The sequence below is a fragment of the Dromiciops gliroides genome, chromosome 2, assembly GCF_019393635.1.
Source record: "Dromiciops gliroides isolate mDroGli1 chromosome 2, mDroGli1.pri, whole genome shotgun sequence".
Classification (NCBI taxonomy): domain Eukaryota; kingdom Metazoa; phylum Chordata; class Mammalia; order Microbiotheria; family Microbiotheriidae; genus Dromiciops; species Dromiciops gliroides.
Genome location: NC_057862.1, coordinates 115236859 through 115253369, shown reverse-complemented (window position 1 = coordinate 115253369; position 16511 = coordinate 115236859). Strand labels below are relative to the sequence as shown.

General features: G+C 38.9%; 1 protein-coding gene across 1 annotated transcript in view; it reads right to left on the bottom strand.

The window, feature by feature from the left end:
* Window positions 1-1846: 1846 nt before the first annotated feature.
* The window catches only part of ADAMTSL3 (ADAMTS like 3), a 584778-nt gene continuing 570113 nt past the window's right edge, over window positions 1847-16511 (bottom strand). The window contains exons 29-30 of the mRNA XM_043989606.1: window positions 5644-5858; window positions 1847-3977 (exon numbers count right to left, since the gene is read on the bottom strand). Of these exons, the coding sequence (XP_043845541.1) occupies window positions 3868-3977; window positions 5644-5858 (325 nt within the window). The 3' untranslated portion in view covers window positions 1847-3867. The remainder of the gene's footprint in view (window positions 3978-5643; window positions 5859-16511) is intronic.

Genomic DNA, 16511 nt, shown 5'->3' with positions numbered 1-16511 from the left:
ATCACTGGTAATCTGGTAATACACCTCTTTTAGAATGTTTTTTATAGTATACTTAACAGCTAAGAGAACAGGAGAGAGCCCTCTTTATCAAGTTTCCTTCAAGTTTACTTTATCAGCACAGTTCCATTAACAAATATGTTTGGTGTGTACACACTCTTTTTTGTTTGTTTGTTTGTGTTTTTGTTTTTGTTTTTGTTTTTTTGCAGGGCAATGGGGGTTAAGTGACTTGCTCAGGGTCACACAGCTAGTAAGTGTCAAGTGTCTGAGGCCGAATTTGAACTCAGGTCCTCCTGAATCCAGGGCCGGTGCTTCATCCACTGTGCCACCTAGCCGCCCCCTACACACTCTTTTTAATCTCTTTTTTTGAGAAAACCACGGACAAGGTTCAAATGAGAAGATGTGGTTGGATTTTACAATCTGTACTGAAAGAAGGAATACCTACATGGATGAGATCAGAGATCCACCGATATATGGAAGCATGTCAATGTTAATTTCATAAAATTAATTTTTTAGTGCTTCAGGGATGCATTTCAACAAAGGAGGGGAACTGCAAATACCCAAATTGAATAATAGGATTATCTTCAAGATAACAGGTGGTCCTAGTAGTTTAGAAAAAGGGCCCCTAAAAATGATGTCTATGAAAGACATTATGTAAAATATCACAGAAATTAATCCATACATTATTGTATGATGGTACAACAGCTGGGGAATAAGGAGACATGGGTTCTAGTCCAGCTAACTCTTCCAATAAATTTTGGTGTTATGTTGGACAGGTCACTTTGCCTTTTTGTGTTACTTTCCTTACCTGTAAAATAAAAAGGTTGGACTAAGACAACTTTTTCTTTACCATGACATAGATAAATGAGTATTTCTCTGCATCATTAATAAACCTTAAAAATGGTAAGATAAACCTGGAAGCCTAGGATCCCAGTGTCAGGAAATGTGTCCCAGATCTTTCCAATTTAATAAAATAATCCTTTTCTTTATTCTGTTTTAACAGAATTCAGTGTTAAGTTCACCTATGGCCTGGATAATCATTGATGAAATATGTACATTTTTGCAAGCCTTCTTAAACTATAGTATTATCTTTCCATGTTTGGTATACAATTGGGAATAGAGTTTAGGATCAAAACCAAAGCCTTCCCAAAATAAGTGACAACAGGTTTTATGTGCAGCAATCCTTTAAAATACATGGTTATAATAGAGTCATAATGCACCTAGTTACAAAGAAAACACAACAATAACTGAGTCATTCCTAGGACATGGAAAATGTGGTCATAGCCTGACCCTAGGCACTGAAGTGTTTCTCTTTCTTTCTCTTCCCCTCTCCCAACAACAGACAACTCTAAAATGCAATTAACCAGGGGAATATGGGTCCCCCAGTTTGAGTAAAAGGTATCCCGAAGCTTACATACAGATGAACATTTTATATACATACAGACATATCTATATACATATGTACACATATGCATACATACATATATGTATGTGTGTATATGTATACACACACACGCACACACATATAAATCAGTCCACTAACTTCTCATCTTCCATCTCACCAAGGCCCATCCTTCTTTCCACATGTCCTATCCCCAACCCAGGTTGTAGGTTGTTTGTGACTCCTTTTTACCACTTTCCATTTGCCCTAGATATTAATTTTAATACAGTTTCACCTGTATTAAAGATGCTTTGAGTGGATGGGGGATAGTTGTGGAAAGTTGGAGGTCCATGGTATGATTTGCTCTAAGATTGCTTTCCCCTCCTCTGGGCAGAGTCTTTGGACCCTGAACACCTTAGGGATGGCTTGGATATTCCCACACCGAGAGGCCACAAGAGATGCCACAAAAAGAAACAATCTCCATAAATGATGGTGCAGCTGAATAACCAAAGTCAATTTTATTTCTGAATTATTACTGAAGCGGTTTTCATGAAAGATATATGGTGAACACTTCTTGTTACTTTAACAGTAGTCAATATACTACACAGGCATGTCATTTTGAGGGTAATAAACACAGCTTCCTTATTGTAAGAATATACTCAACCCAACCCAAAGGATATAATAGAAAACAAGAAATGCTTAATGTTAACTCTTAAAGTTTAAATACAAATCAAAGTAATTTAATATGAATTCTTGGTAATAAGAAAAATATATGTTCCATAATCTTTATTACACACTGTACAAAACAAAATATTGCACTTTAAGAATCATACAATAAATATATACAAAAGTTATCTTACAAATGTTCTTTGTCCTTTTAATTTAAAAACCTGTTTCAACAGTCAAGACCCATTACTGATTTAAGAAAAAAAAGCTTGTCATATGGAGTATCCTCTCCCACAGCCACCAAATGCTATGCCTTCTAAGCCCTTGGAATACAGTAGTGCTCATCTTGATTTCAGTGATGATAAAAATTATGGCCTAGGAGACCTGTGGCTTTCCAAATTACAATGTGCCAACTCTGTGAACTGCTCCTGTCCTCCAAGAAATCAAAAGCCAAAATGCACATCCCCTGCTGGCACTGAGGCAAGAAACAGTGAGATGTTCCCCCTACCTCAGATTTCATCATGGCTACAAATGGGTAAAATGTTGCATGTTAACAGAGCAGTTGTGGCACCTTGCTCAAACGGCTGGGACATCTGAATGCTGAATCCATAACTCTTCTCTCCCTTCAATGCCCCCCCCAACCCCCACTTTTTTTTTTGGTCAACCAGGCTTAGAATTGGCAATATATATGGGAAGATGGTAGAGAAGTCTCTTTCAATGTTAGGTTTAGAATTTATAACGTACAGGCTTGAGTTCCTTTTTTTGAGTGAGGGAAGCTCAATGTGTATGAAAATGATCAATAGTTTCCCTCTTAATTCAGCTTCCTGTTTAGAACACCACTTCCTTATTATTTAGATTCAGGATTGGAAAAAAAAATACTGAGGAATGATATCTGACACAAAATGGGCCAGATAAGGCTTTGATAGCCTATTTGGTCATGTGCAAGAGAATAGTGCTTACCAAAGTGTCATTCACAGCTCTTCTAAGGAAGCATTGAGTCTAATTCAAAATCAGTAGAAAAGACTAAGCAGAGCTTCCCTCTGGTCATATTTCAATCTGAGTGGAAGAGGATAGGAACTAGCCAAGCAGCACCTCCTCTGATTAAAAAAAAATACAGATTTCTGCAGTGGAAAATGGCAAGACTGTCAAGAATGCTTTTTCCCATTTGGGACATAAACACTGGTGAGCGATGCAAGATGCTTTCCCATACTATGTATCCAGCCACCAGCCAATCTTGAGAAATCCTCCTGAGAGTTTGCCTCATAGTCCAATCTTAAAGCCAGCTATGAAAAATACAATCAATGACACAACCACCACCCTAACTGCTACTGGCCAGAGTATCTAAAATTTCAGTACCTTGTAAATTCCAAAAAAACCCCACTAAAATTATGAAGTTGAGAAAGTCATCAGTTGCTGCACTTCCCAAGTCTTCAGGATGTATTAATCTACTATGATTTCCTACAAATCACAGGAAGTGAGCAGTATTTGATGCATTGGTGATAATAGTGTTTTCCTGATTACAATCATGTGACAAGGGCCTATTCAGTTCAATGGATTATGTGCTATGGTATTTTAAATTCTGGAACAGCAACACAAAAAAATCATAAATGTTAAAAGTTCACCATGGAAATGTTGATCAAGGAAAAAAACCCCAAAAATTAATGGAAAAAATTCCACTCTATAAAATTCTAACTGTGGTGCTTCTGCATCAACATCCATTTAACTTTTAAGCCTGGAGTCTTATACTGAATACATACTTTGGAACCAGCTACATGCAAAGAACTTCTTCCTCTTCATAGCAGCACTATGAACTTTGCACAGAGCTATGCTTCTTGACAAGAGTGGCAACACCTTTGTTTGTAGAGGTCTATCGAGCACAAGTTTAGATGCTTTACAAACGTACAGTAGTGAGTTGTGTCCTTGCATTCTCCTTCTGCAAAAACAACAATTGTTTAATTAACTGGATTTATCCAATATTTTATTTTATTTTGAACCCAGGCCTATGTTCTCATCAGCATCAGGAATTCCCAACATGAAAGCTCTCTTCAGGGATGCAGATTGGCAACAACTAGTTTACAGTCTTAATTTATCTGGGAAATCTAGAGGTTAACGGACCTACTTAGGGTAGTATGTCAGAGGAAAGGAAGGCCTGAACATTAGATCTTCTGTTATACCATACTGCCTCTCGATGGGAAACATTTTCATGAACAATGTGTTCATTTTGATGAAAGGTAATATAGCACAATGGATAGGGAGCTAGATTTGAGTCCAGAGAAAACCAGGTTCAAAATCTGCCTCTGACACATTCTGACTGTGACCCTGGGCAAGTCTCAATCTCTCAGTGCTCTAGGCTACTCTCTTCAACTATACATTTCAGAGGTGTGGCCCTCCATTAGGTAAGGCATGTTCTTAACCTGCAACTTCCCTATGTCAGTGAAATCCCAAATCTTGTTCATACACCTTTCCCTATCCTCATCCTATATGTATTTAGTAGTGCAATTTATTATTATTATTATTTTTTTTTTAGTGAGGCAATTGGGGTTAAGTGACTTGCCCAGGGTCACACAGCTAGTAAGTGTTAAGTGTCTGAGGCCGGATTTGAACTCAGGTACTCCTGAATCCAGGGCTGGTGCTTTATTCACTGCACTACCTAGCCGCCCCCAAAATTTATTATTAAATAATCAATGCATAATTGATGAATTAACCAGACATTAAAAAACCCTAGTTCTAAAGGGTCGTATTTCTACAAACCATTCAACTAACTAGTCAACACAGAAAAAACTCTAGGTACAAGTTCATATGATGGTCATTAGTACTTTGTCAGAACTTTAGCTCTGCAGTGACCTGAATTCCAGGCCAATTTTGGTTAAAAAAGATAATGTTTGATGGCCTCATCTTACTTCTTTGGCTGCTGCACGGAACAATGATTGGTGCTGCCCTTGCAGCAGTCTCTCCAAAGCTGAGGCGCTATCTGAGAGGGCAGAATGGAGGTTTTCTGAAAGCCTGGCCATTGTTGATAGTAAAACCAAACCCCAGTCAGCCAGTGAAGTGCCTTGGGGGTTTAGGTAAGATTCTTTCCTCCAAAGAGTTTGAAGTCCAGACTGGAGCCAAAATAGTTAGTCTTCCTCATTGCATTTTTTTTCAGGGCAATGAGGGTTAAGTGACTGGCCCAGGGTCACACAGCTAGTAAGTGTCTAGTGTCTGAGTCCGGATTTGAACTCAGGTCCTCCTGAATCCAGGGCTGATGCTTTTTCCACTGCACCACCTAGCTGCCCCCTCCTCACTACATTTTAATGGAGAAGAAATGAGGAATCAAAAAAAGAATGGTAGGTGGAAGGTAGCCTTAGAGGCAAGGCCCAAGCAGCTTTAAGACGTATTATACATTATCTTGGAAATCCCTTACAGAGAGAAAGGGCTCTATTTTCCATCAAGTCACTGAAATCATCTTCAACCCCAAAAGCCAACTACCATAATAACCATATAGTAGCAAGTAGGATTCAAACCCAGAGTGACTTAATAATAAGTCCAGTGCTCTTTACACTCACTATACCATGCTGAGAAGCACCCTAAATGAGACTTGTACTAAAATGGATACATACTAGCGCAGGAAGTGACACTGCAGTGCTTCCAGGTCACCGGTCTTTGTCTAGAACCACAGTGGTGAACTGCCACAGGTCGGCTACTCTTTCGGTGTATGCATTCCACTTTTCGGGACTGAAACCCATTGCCACAGGCAGCTGTGCAGGGCCTCCAAGGGCCAGTGCGCCAATACACATCACATGGCTCAGAGGAGCAGTTTCTTCTCATGTTGGATCTAGAAGGAAAAAAAGTAGAATTAGGGAGATTTGGTGGAGGGGGAAGAATTTTCAGGCATTTTTTTCCCTTCTCAAGGAAACACAACTTTGTTTTCAAATACCCTGCATTTACCAAATTCTACCTAATTCACCTCCAGCTACTTCAGATAAAACAAGGATTATGTGGTTGGGCAAAGGGGCAGGGAGAGGAAGTATAATCTAATCTAGCAAAAATATTAAAGATTCAAAGAAATAAGAGATGGAGAGAGTTAAGGAGAACAAAACAAAAAAGAGTTAATGAACACCTTGGAAGTGTACATCAACTGTACCGATCTCAAGGTAAGGATTGGGGACTGGGAGCAAGCATCCCCTACCCAGTCAGATACAGATGTCAAAATGAGGCATAGAGACCTCTGGTTGTAAGGGAGAAGAGATTATTGGCTAGGGCTCTAGGGAAGTCAAAAGCAGGGTTCCAGAAATGAGGAAGAGGGCTGGCATGGTCTAAAGAGGAAAAAAAAACCCCTGTACTTTCTTCTCCACTGGCTTCCATAATACTATACTATTGAGAGAAATTAATGTTATTAATTATTAATGGTTATTATGATAATAACTAATTATTAATCATGATCCACAATTAATTTTCCTTCTACTTTCTATAAAGGCCTCACTGTTAATGTTATTCAGTCTCTGAAGGGAATGGCTGATTGATGAGATTGCTCCTAGCTCTCCAGAAACATGTTGGTTAATTTTGGCCTAGACCCCATCCAACTAAGAGACCTAATTTCTGTTTAGAGTATAAACAATCCAGTCTGGGTAAGCCCTTACTCTGATAGAAGGAACCTCTTTCCTGGATCTCCTCCATTAGAATTTAGGGTTACCCAGTTTATGAAGGAGAAAACTAGCCAGAGAGGTCCAGATGGAGATGGCTTTCCCTGGCCCAGACTGCTGGAGACTGCTGAATCTCAGGATCAAGGCACATTCCCTGCAGGAGGAGCTAAAGACTTTTAGCCCACCTCCTCATTAAATGTCCACCAATCAAGGTTGATTTCCACTTGTCAGAGGAATTCCCTTTCAGAGATTTAAGGCATTTCAGAGTCTTCCTTGGTCTCTTTGGTTGCTGAGATAAACTACTGACCACCAATTTATTGAGGGCAGGCTAGCCTAATTAATAAATTGATTATTAATTGCCCAGAAACACTGTCTCTCATCATTTTCATTCATCTCACTATCTTGATTCTCTTCTTACTACTCTGTGGTCTTGTTTCCTTCACTGGTTTGGTTTTTATTTCTTTTCTCACCCTTTATAAAATTTTCCCAAGGTCCTATCTTTAGCACCTTTTTTCTTTATTTCTAAGTAATTGTCTTTAGCAATCCCATTCATTGTCTTGGTTTCATCCATCACCCTTTTTTATGTGGATGGATCACAAATTTCTCTCCAGTTCCAATGTCTCTTATGGTCTCCAATCTTACCTCCTGTTTCCAATTTCATTCGAATAAATTCTTAAACTAAAACCATGAGTTTCATTTACATCAGATCAACTTCTATCCTTTCTATCTTTCAATAATGCCAATACAATCAGTCAACACAAATTTATTAAGTTCTTTCTATATGCCAGGTGGTGGGCTGGGCTAGTTGGTGAAAACACCCCTCTCCCCCCAAAATTCCTGTCTGTAAGGAACTTATATTCTAAAAGAGGAGGCAACATGTAAATAAATAGGCATATACAAATAAATGGAGTCAGTGGTGTCAAACAAATAGAAATGGATCCCCGTGTACTCCATATTGACCTAGAAAACCACAAAATAACACAGTGACGTATGGTATTCTTATTTCATTAAACATTTCCCAATTACATTTTAATATGGTTCAGGTCCTACTTGGGATTTTTGTGGGTGGCTTGGCCTTGAGTTGGATACCTCTGGAGTAGATGGGGGGTAGCCTTAGAGGCTCTAGAAGCTTTAATGCTTACTGAAGTCATCATGTAGATGACTTAGGGGAGCTGGGTGGCACAGTGGACAGAGCACTGGCCCTACAGTCAAGAGAACCTGAGTTCAAATCCAATATTAGACATTAGCTGTGTGACCCTGGGCAAGTCACTTAACCCCAATTACCTCAAACATCCGGGGCCATCTCCAGTCATCCTGATGTATATCTTGCAACTGGACCCAGATGGCTCTGGTGGAGAGAGTGAGGCTAGTGACTTTGCACAGGCTTCCCTCACTTAAATCAAATTCATTGCCAGTCATGTAGATGGCTTAAAAATAGAAAGGACACTCTTTTCTATCTATTTGTTATCAGGTGAAAAATATAATGACCCCCTTCTAAACACCATAATTAACTTCATGTTCCCATTACTATTGCTTTTAAGGTTAAGAAATAGTGAGGTGCAGGAAAAAATACTGGCCCTGGGGTCAGAAGGCTGGATTCAAAATCCTGGGATTTGTCTTCCTATCTGTGTGACCCAGGGTAAATTGTTTCTCTTCCATTTCTGAATCTATGATGCTGTGAACAAAAACTCATTAGACACATATTGTACTCAGAAAAAGTGTTACTTGAGAGGTCTTCTTGGGTTAACAGAACTTATTTTAAACACACACACACACACACACACATACACATATGCATACACCCATGTGTACACGCCCACATATATTGCAAACACCTTTCTCCTTGATTTGACCTAAGGCAACTAAGTGACTCGTTTCTGAGTGGTGATAATTATGTTTTCATTGAAATAGCTGATGTTTATATAGTACTTTGACATTTGCAATGTACTTTATCTTGCTTGAACCTCATGACAACCTTATAAGATAGGTCCTGAAGATATTATTATCCCCATGTCATTGGTAAGGAAACTGAGGGTCAGAGAACATAAGTGATTTATTAGATGACCTCATCAGTCGGTCAATAAATATTTAAGTGCCTACTGTGCTCCAGGTATGGAGCTTAGCTCTGAGGATACAAAAAGAGGCAAAAGACAGTCCCTGCCTTCAAAGAGCTTCCACTCTAATAGGGGAGAACACAAGCAAACAAATGTGTAGAAACAAGCTATATACGGGGAAAATAGGAAATAATTAACAGAGGGAAGAAGGCCCTAGAATTAAGAGGAGCTGGGAAAGGCTTCCTATAGAAGGTGGGATTTTAATTGGGACTTGAAGGAAGCCAGGGAAGACAGTAAGCAGAGGAGAGAAGTCCCCAGTCCAGGAACAGGGGATGGCCAGAAAAAATGCCTGGAGCTGAGAGATGGAATGTCTTATCTGGGGAACAGTAAGGAGGCCATTGTCACTGGATCCAAGATAGGTGCTGGAGAGGAAAGTGAGAGAAGACTGGAAAGGTAGGGAAGGGGATAGTTAAGAAGGGTTTTGAATGCCATACAAAGGATTTTTATATTTAATCTTGGACATGATAAGGAATTACTGCAGTCTATAGTATGTGTTGGGGGGAGACATGGGTTCATCACTTCCCATGGGTTCAATTATTTCTATACAGATGATTCCCAGATACATACATATACATACATACACACGCACATACATACATATATACATACATACGTACAAGAGAAAGCACCCTATTTCCTATAGTCATGCATCTCCAACTGACTCTTGACATCTTAAATTGGATATTCCATAGGCATTTCAAACTCAATATGGCTGTTAAAGAGAAGTTAAATTGAATAAATAATGCTTTAAACATTTTGAAAACACTATTTTCAAGAAGGGATATTTCCGGTTTCTTTATCTTCAGAATAGAAAGTTATCTTCTGATTAGATAAAGGAAGTTTGGGGATTTGCATCAGAGTGTCGAGGTTCCTGATGTGGCTGTAATTTTTCTCTTTCTGCTTTGGCCTTGTGAGGAGAAGACATGGGGGAGTCAGAGGGAACCACAGTCTAAACAGGCCATACTTTGGCTCTCTTCAGATGCTGGAAAGAGAACTAAGGCCAACTCACTGACATCCAGAGGGCAAAGAAATCCAAACCCGAGAAGTAAGGTGAAATTCTGATAGGAAATGTACTTCTTGGGATTTAGAAATGCTTGTTAAGTACTAGGCTTATAATTCCAACACATGCCACAAGGTGGTGCCTGGGATCTAATTTTGTATGTTTAATGATCACTGTGATAGTAATAATTTGGCATCTCCAAATACATGCTTTTTAATTTGAATCACATCCTTTGGCCCAATAATAAAGGCATATCCTAAGAAAGGGATAGATATTGGACCTTTTAATTCATTTGCATAGAGAACTCCCAGTTAAGAAAATTCTCTTTATCAATGGAGGTCAGTACCATCTCTGCAACTTCTAGAATTGCTTGGAGCCTTTAGAGATGAAGTGATTTGCCCAAGGTCACACAGCCAGTGTCTACCAGAGGAGGGACTTAAGCCCAGATCTTTCAGGCTTTAAGACCATCTCTCTGCCCACCATAGCACACCTCCTCTCTGGATAACTAAGAGGAAGGAGGAAATAATTAATTAAAGGTGAATTACTTTACTTTCTAACTCATAGAGGGCACAGTTTAAAGAAATGCAACACTTATGTGGCCAACTGGCACTTTTTCTTACTGAACTCAATTTTTAGCAATTACTGCTTAAGTTTACTTTAACTGCTTCTTCTTATTCTCAAGAAACCTTTTAACTGATGCCTTTTTGGGTCTTGCTTAGTTAAAGTTTCTGGGTGGCTTGTGGACTTTCTGTTTCCCTATTCTTGCTTTGCCTGCTTTGAAGCTTTGCACAATCAGGGCTTGGCATCACAACCTTCTGCTCTGAGCCAGTTCAGCCATGAAAAGCCTTTAATCAGCCCGGGTCTTCTAATCACTGCAGTCAAGATCCTCCTTGTTTGAATTTTGCTAGTTGGAGAATCAGGGCATTTGGAAGTTGGAAGAGGCCTGTAAGCACAGTGCAGCTTTTGCTATTAACTCACTGCCTTTTTGACTAATGGGGTATAGAGTTCTCCTTGTTCTCCAGTATTTCTTGTTCTCCTGTGCTTCCTAAATATGGTTTATTCTCCAAGGCTCTGTTCTGGACCTTTTCTTCTTTAAATTCTCAGTGATCTTTGCTTCTCCCTTGGTTATCATCTCTACACGAATGCCTTCCAAATCTGTATATATATAATTGTAATCTTTCTTCTGAGCTTCAGATCCCGAATTAGTCAGATCTGTAGTGTTTGGATGCGATTAGGAAGTCATCGTTTTGGGGATGTTAGAATTAAACATGGGAAGAATATAATAATTGGTAATACCATAACGCTAAGTCTAGGCTGTTGGACATCTATCTCTACCTGAATGTCCCGTCAGAATCTCAAACTCAACATTTCAAACCCATACAGAATTCATGGTCCTTCCCTTTCTTTTTAACTTCTCCTTCAAATATCGAGTTTCTTCTTCTGTCAATGACATCCTTGGGGATTATGAAGAGTAGTGGAATCTCCAGGTAAAAATCTATGATTATGTTCATTGGTGACTTTATTTGAATAACTCCAAATTCCTTTCCAGAGTAGTTATGCTATTTCATAGCTACACCAACAATACATTAATGTGCCTATCTTTCCACAATCCTGTCAACATCGTCTATTCCCTTCCTGTCAGCTTTCCCTATTTGCTGGATATTAAGTGAATCCTCAGGATTATTTTGGTTTTCATTTCTTATCATTAGTGACTTGGAGAATGTTAAGCAATTCTTCATTTGCAAACTCTTCATTCATATCCTTGAACCACTTCTTTATGGGGAAACAAAATGATCCACATAAATTGCCTTGAAATTATAAAGTATTGTAGAAATGTTGCTAATAAATTAAGATCACTACCACATGAATTGATAAAAAAGAAACCCAAATCTGAAAAACTTGGGATCTGATCCCTGACAGTGGTTATCTCATCAAAGTTTAGTCATATGGTTGGGGCTGCTGGATTTATGTTTATTTCACCTCTGGGTGGCTCAAACAGTTTAATCAAGTGAAAAGACCATTACTACCAAAGCTCAGAAGGACCTGGGAGAAGCTGGAAGGGCATTTAGTGCTAAGGCCGTCTGAAGACCTTCAGTTTAAATAGTAGAAACATAGACCAAAAAGAAGAGAACTCTTAAGACCTGAATTCTAGGGGAGTTAGAAGTATTCTTTTTTTTTTTTTTTTTGCGGGGCAATGAGGGCTAAATGACTTGCCCAGGGTCACACAGGTAGTAAGTGTCACGTGTCTGAGGCCGGATTTGAACTCAGGCCCTCCTGAATCCAGGGCTGGTGCTTTATCCACTACTCTACCCAGCTGCCCGAGTTAGAAGTATCCTAATCAACCCAGAGGATAAGACCAATGTCAGATTTGTGTTGTAACTATTTAAAAAATTAAGAATCAGTCACAAGGATATATACATATATGAAATACTTATTGTGGAAAGCATAATGTTGGGTGCTAAGGGACAATGCAGAGGATACAAAGATAAATTTTTAAAATACTGCTCTTCCAGGGGCAGCTAGGTGGTGCAGTGGATATAGCAATGGCCCTGGATTCAGGAGGACCTGAGTTCAAATACAACCTCAGACATTTAACACTTACTAGCTGTGTGACCCTTGGCAAGTCACATAACCCTCATTGCCCCAAAAACAACAACAACAACAACAACAAACAAAAACCAAAACAATACAAAAATACTGATCTTCAAGGCATCTGAAATCTGGAAGGGGGAGACAAGACATTTACAATTAAGGATAATATAAAACATAATATAAGTATATACAAAAGGCTTAAACTCAGAGGAAGTAGAGATCACTTTCAAGCCAGGGAGCAGTCAAGAAACATTACATGAAGCTTCCATTTAAGTTGGGTTCTCTGCTTTTTAAATTCAGAATTTTTATTGTATCAATTCATTGAGGTTCGGTCTTCTGGAATCTTTCCTTCATCTGATAGCTAATACTTATATGTTTATAATGTCTGATTGTCTTCATTTTAATACAAATATATTTTAACATAATTATTTTTAATAAAATATATTTTTGTAAATACAAAAAAAGAATAATAATTGATTATCTGTATTGATATCACTTGAGTCCTGGACTATTTCAGAATCCAGTTGTTGATTGCAGCAGTTATCCTGTTTTGCCACTAGATGGAGACGATGCATTGGGTCAGTTTATTTATAAACTATTAGAAAAATGCTCCATTAAAAGAAGCAAGCATTTACAGTTTTAAAGTTATAGATACACTCACATTCTCATTAAAAAACACCTTTATATTAGCAAAAAATGTAATGCTGCACTAGCTCTTAATATATGCAATCACATTTTCCTTCACTGCAATTATCTAAGGAATTAGTAATCTATGTGCTGTCAGGCTCCTCTCCCTCTTATTATTCCTATTCCTCTAGCTAGGTGGCACAGTGGATAGATTGCTAGGCCTTAAGTCAGGAAGATTCATCTTCCTGAGTTCAAATTTCGTCTTAGATACTTAACTAACCTGGTGACCCTGGGCAAGTCACTTCTTTCCTCAGTTTCCTCATTTGTAAAAATAAGCTAGAGAAGGAAATGGCAAGCTACCCCAGTACCTTTGCCAAGAAAACCCCAAGTGGGATCAGAAAGAGTCAGACAGTTAAACAACAAAAAGTTTACAATCTACCTATAAACAACAGTGTTCACTTAATTAAACTCAAGTATCCCCTTTCAAGCTCCTAGCTTTGAAAATATACTGCCACAAAGTCCTGGTGTTCTTGCTTGTTATGAAAAGTTCATAACTGTTTCTCAGTAAAAGCCAAGCCCCTACCTGTTCATGCTGGTAGGAGAATACTATCATAGACTCAGGGCTAGAAAGCACCTTAAATGGAAAGGTGGTAGCTTAGGAAAGCCAGTTGTTAAATTTTCACTGTAAGCATTTTTACATCTCAGAAATGGGCAAATGCCTCAAATCAGGGTTTGATTATTGTTTTGTTGATTGTCTAGACTTATGGAAATGATGGAGAAAATATTAACAGTGCAGATTAAACTTAGAAGTGAGTCCTGCTTTTTTGGAGAGCTGGTTATTAAACATTTGCCAGTTTACCCCTGATTAAAAGCCATCTAATTAAATGGTCTCCTTCTAAAGATAAGGAAAATGAGGCCAAAAGAGTAAATAGTTTGCTCGAAGTATATCCTAAGGAGTAGTAAGTCTGACTCCAATTGTAGTACTCTTTCCACTGTGTCAGACTCCTCCTAATTTCTTAATAGTGGCCTTGCAACTGGCTTCTGCTCAAATATGATCTAGGTATCCTCTCTGCTTCCATTTGGTTCCAGACAGTTTTCTCCCTAATCAGCAGAAGAGGACATGGATCCAAAGTATGAGATGCTTTTGATTCCTTAAGTACTTCCCCACCTATCTACTCTGTTCTTCTAATGTCCAAACCATATGGTCATTAACATGGAATCAAGCCTTACTACTAGGATGTTCACTGTCACTCTTGACAGTTTGGTTTTCCAGGTCACTTTTAAAGAGATTCTTGATTTTTCTCCTAAGAACTCTACTTGTTTTTAAAGCAAGTTAACTGTATGGCATGAGACACTGGGGATGCTAGTGAAGGAAGAGGGAAGAGCTGTGCACTTGAGAGCTTACATGGGTACATGGTAGTGCTTAGCTACAGATAACTCCCTGGGCACATTCAGAAGTATCAAGATGTTCCCTAATGATGACTGAGAGGAGGCATGATAGTTGAGACAATTCCCTGTATGTGTGACATCAGTGCAGAGATCCTGATGTGAACAAGAGAGAGAGAGAGAAAGAATATGGTATGACTATGAGTCATCATGAGATTAGGGAAGTAGCTTCATTTTATGGCAGACAGAGAATGGCAAAGTATGCAGCAACTGTATGAATGGCTCTAGGGTAGGAGAGTGAACCTGGACATGATGGGATGCGGTGAGTACTAAAGAAAGTAGCCTAGTGTACACTGAAGACTGAAGAAGATGATATGGACAATGCAGCTTAGGATAAGGGTGACTAAGGCTTTGTTCCGAGGATGCCAAAATGGAGAGGAAACACCTTCTAGACATTACAATCCTTTAGCCATGCAGAAACAATGCAGCCCAGCACCTAGTTAGTAATAATTATTAGTTGAAGTAGGAAAGTAAGGTCCTTCCACAGGAGATCCTCCTTAGTCCAAGTCACACTGCTGTCAAACACCACCTTCCCTCCCTTACCACAGTGCCTCAGCCCCTACTGAGGAAAAGGTGTTGTCCTGGCGTCTCCTACTAATCTCCACTCACCTTCATAACTAAATTTTTCTTTAAAATTTGCCTAGAAGAAATATTTTCTACTGCTTTCTCCTAGATTAAAAAAACTGTAAGTTATGGCTCTGCCTCCCACGTAATGATATCATTTTGAGAGTGAGGCTGAAAAAAGTCCAAACAGATTCTGTTAATTCACTCGAATGTCACTTTTCAGGGGGACTTGTAGTCTCTGGATGGGGGGAAAAGGTGTGCCTGGGAAGGGGGAGGGAGCAAGTAGACCCAGAGCTCAGGGCAAAGGTGAAAGCAGTGTAAGTATGAGCAGGCCTGTGACAGATAAAGGAACATAGGGTGTGAGAAGTAGAAGACCTTAATGGCCATCTAGTACAACCTTCTTTCACAGAGAAGGAAACTGTCCCAGTTAAGTGACAGGACTAGTGCTTTAGGGAATGCCTTAGGAGATGAAGACCTGGCCAACCGAAAGGGATATTAGGAAGCTTTTCCTCAGTTATATTTTGGCTTTTACTTAGACTGCCTCATCTTCGGGGTTGCCAACAGCTATATTTCCTAATCCTGCTTCTCTGTTAGCTTTGCTTGCCTCTTACACATAGATAGAAGCTGAAAAAAGCTATTTATTGCATCTTACATTTACAAGCATAAATCCTGTAATTAATTGGGTTTTTTTGTTCATGTCCAGTCAGTAGGGAATAATTTTCTATTTTCTTAACCAAAGCATTTTAAAGTTGATGCTATTAGAATTTGCATCAAATTGCAAATTGCACCCTCAGTGCTTGAAGTAATGCACATCTTGGGCACCCCACAAACAACAGGGCAAGCAGAGTGTTCACATGACAGATTTCTGAAATTCATATTCAACCACAATACAACTTAGCATTAATAAATGTTTATTGGATTGAAACACATTTACTTTGAAATGGTCCCATAGAAATGTGTGTTACTCTCACAGTGTGGTCTCTATATCTCTTTTAATGCCCAAAGAAACTGCTGTTGAAGGAATGAAGTATAGTATTCTAAAAAGTGATTGTTCAGTATGAACTTTGTAGCATAAAAAGGTAAAACAACTTTAAATCACTTAAATTTCAGCCATGGTACTATGGACAGACTAAACTGGGAGTCAGAGAACATGGGTTTGAAACTGAATTTTACTTCTTTCTACCTACACATATACCACGCACACTTACCTGTGCTATGTATATAAGCATACATACATGCGCATGCATGTATATATTGGTACCATAATATAGATATGCATTTATATCACATATGCAAACATACATATGTGTGTATGTGTGTGTGTGTATGAGCCCTGGAAGACTTCAAGTCCAACACTCTATTCACCTCTCATTTTGTCCTGTTGGTTTCTAAAGAGGAATTCAAACTTCAAAAACTCAATAGATATCGACTAACTTTGCCAATTCAATATCCTGTGACCTTGCACAAGTCACCCCTCTGACCCTCAGTGTCCTCATCTGTGA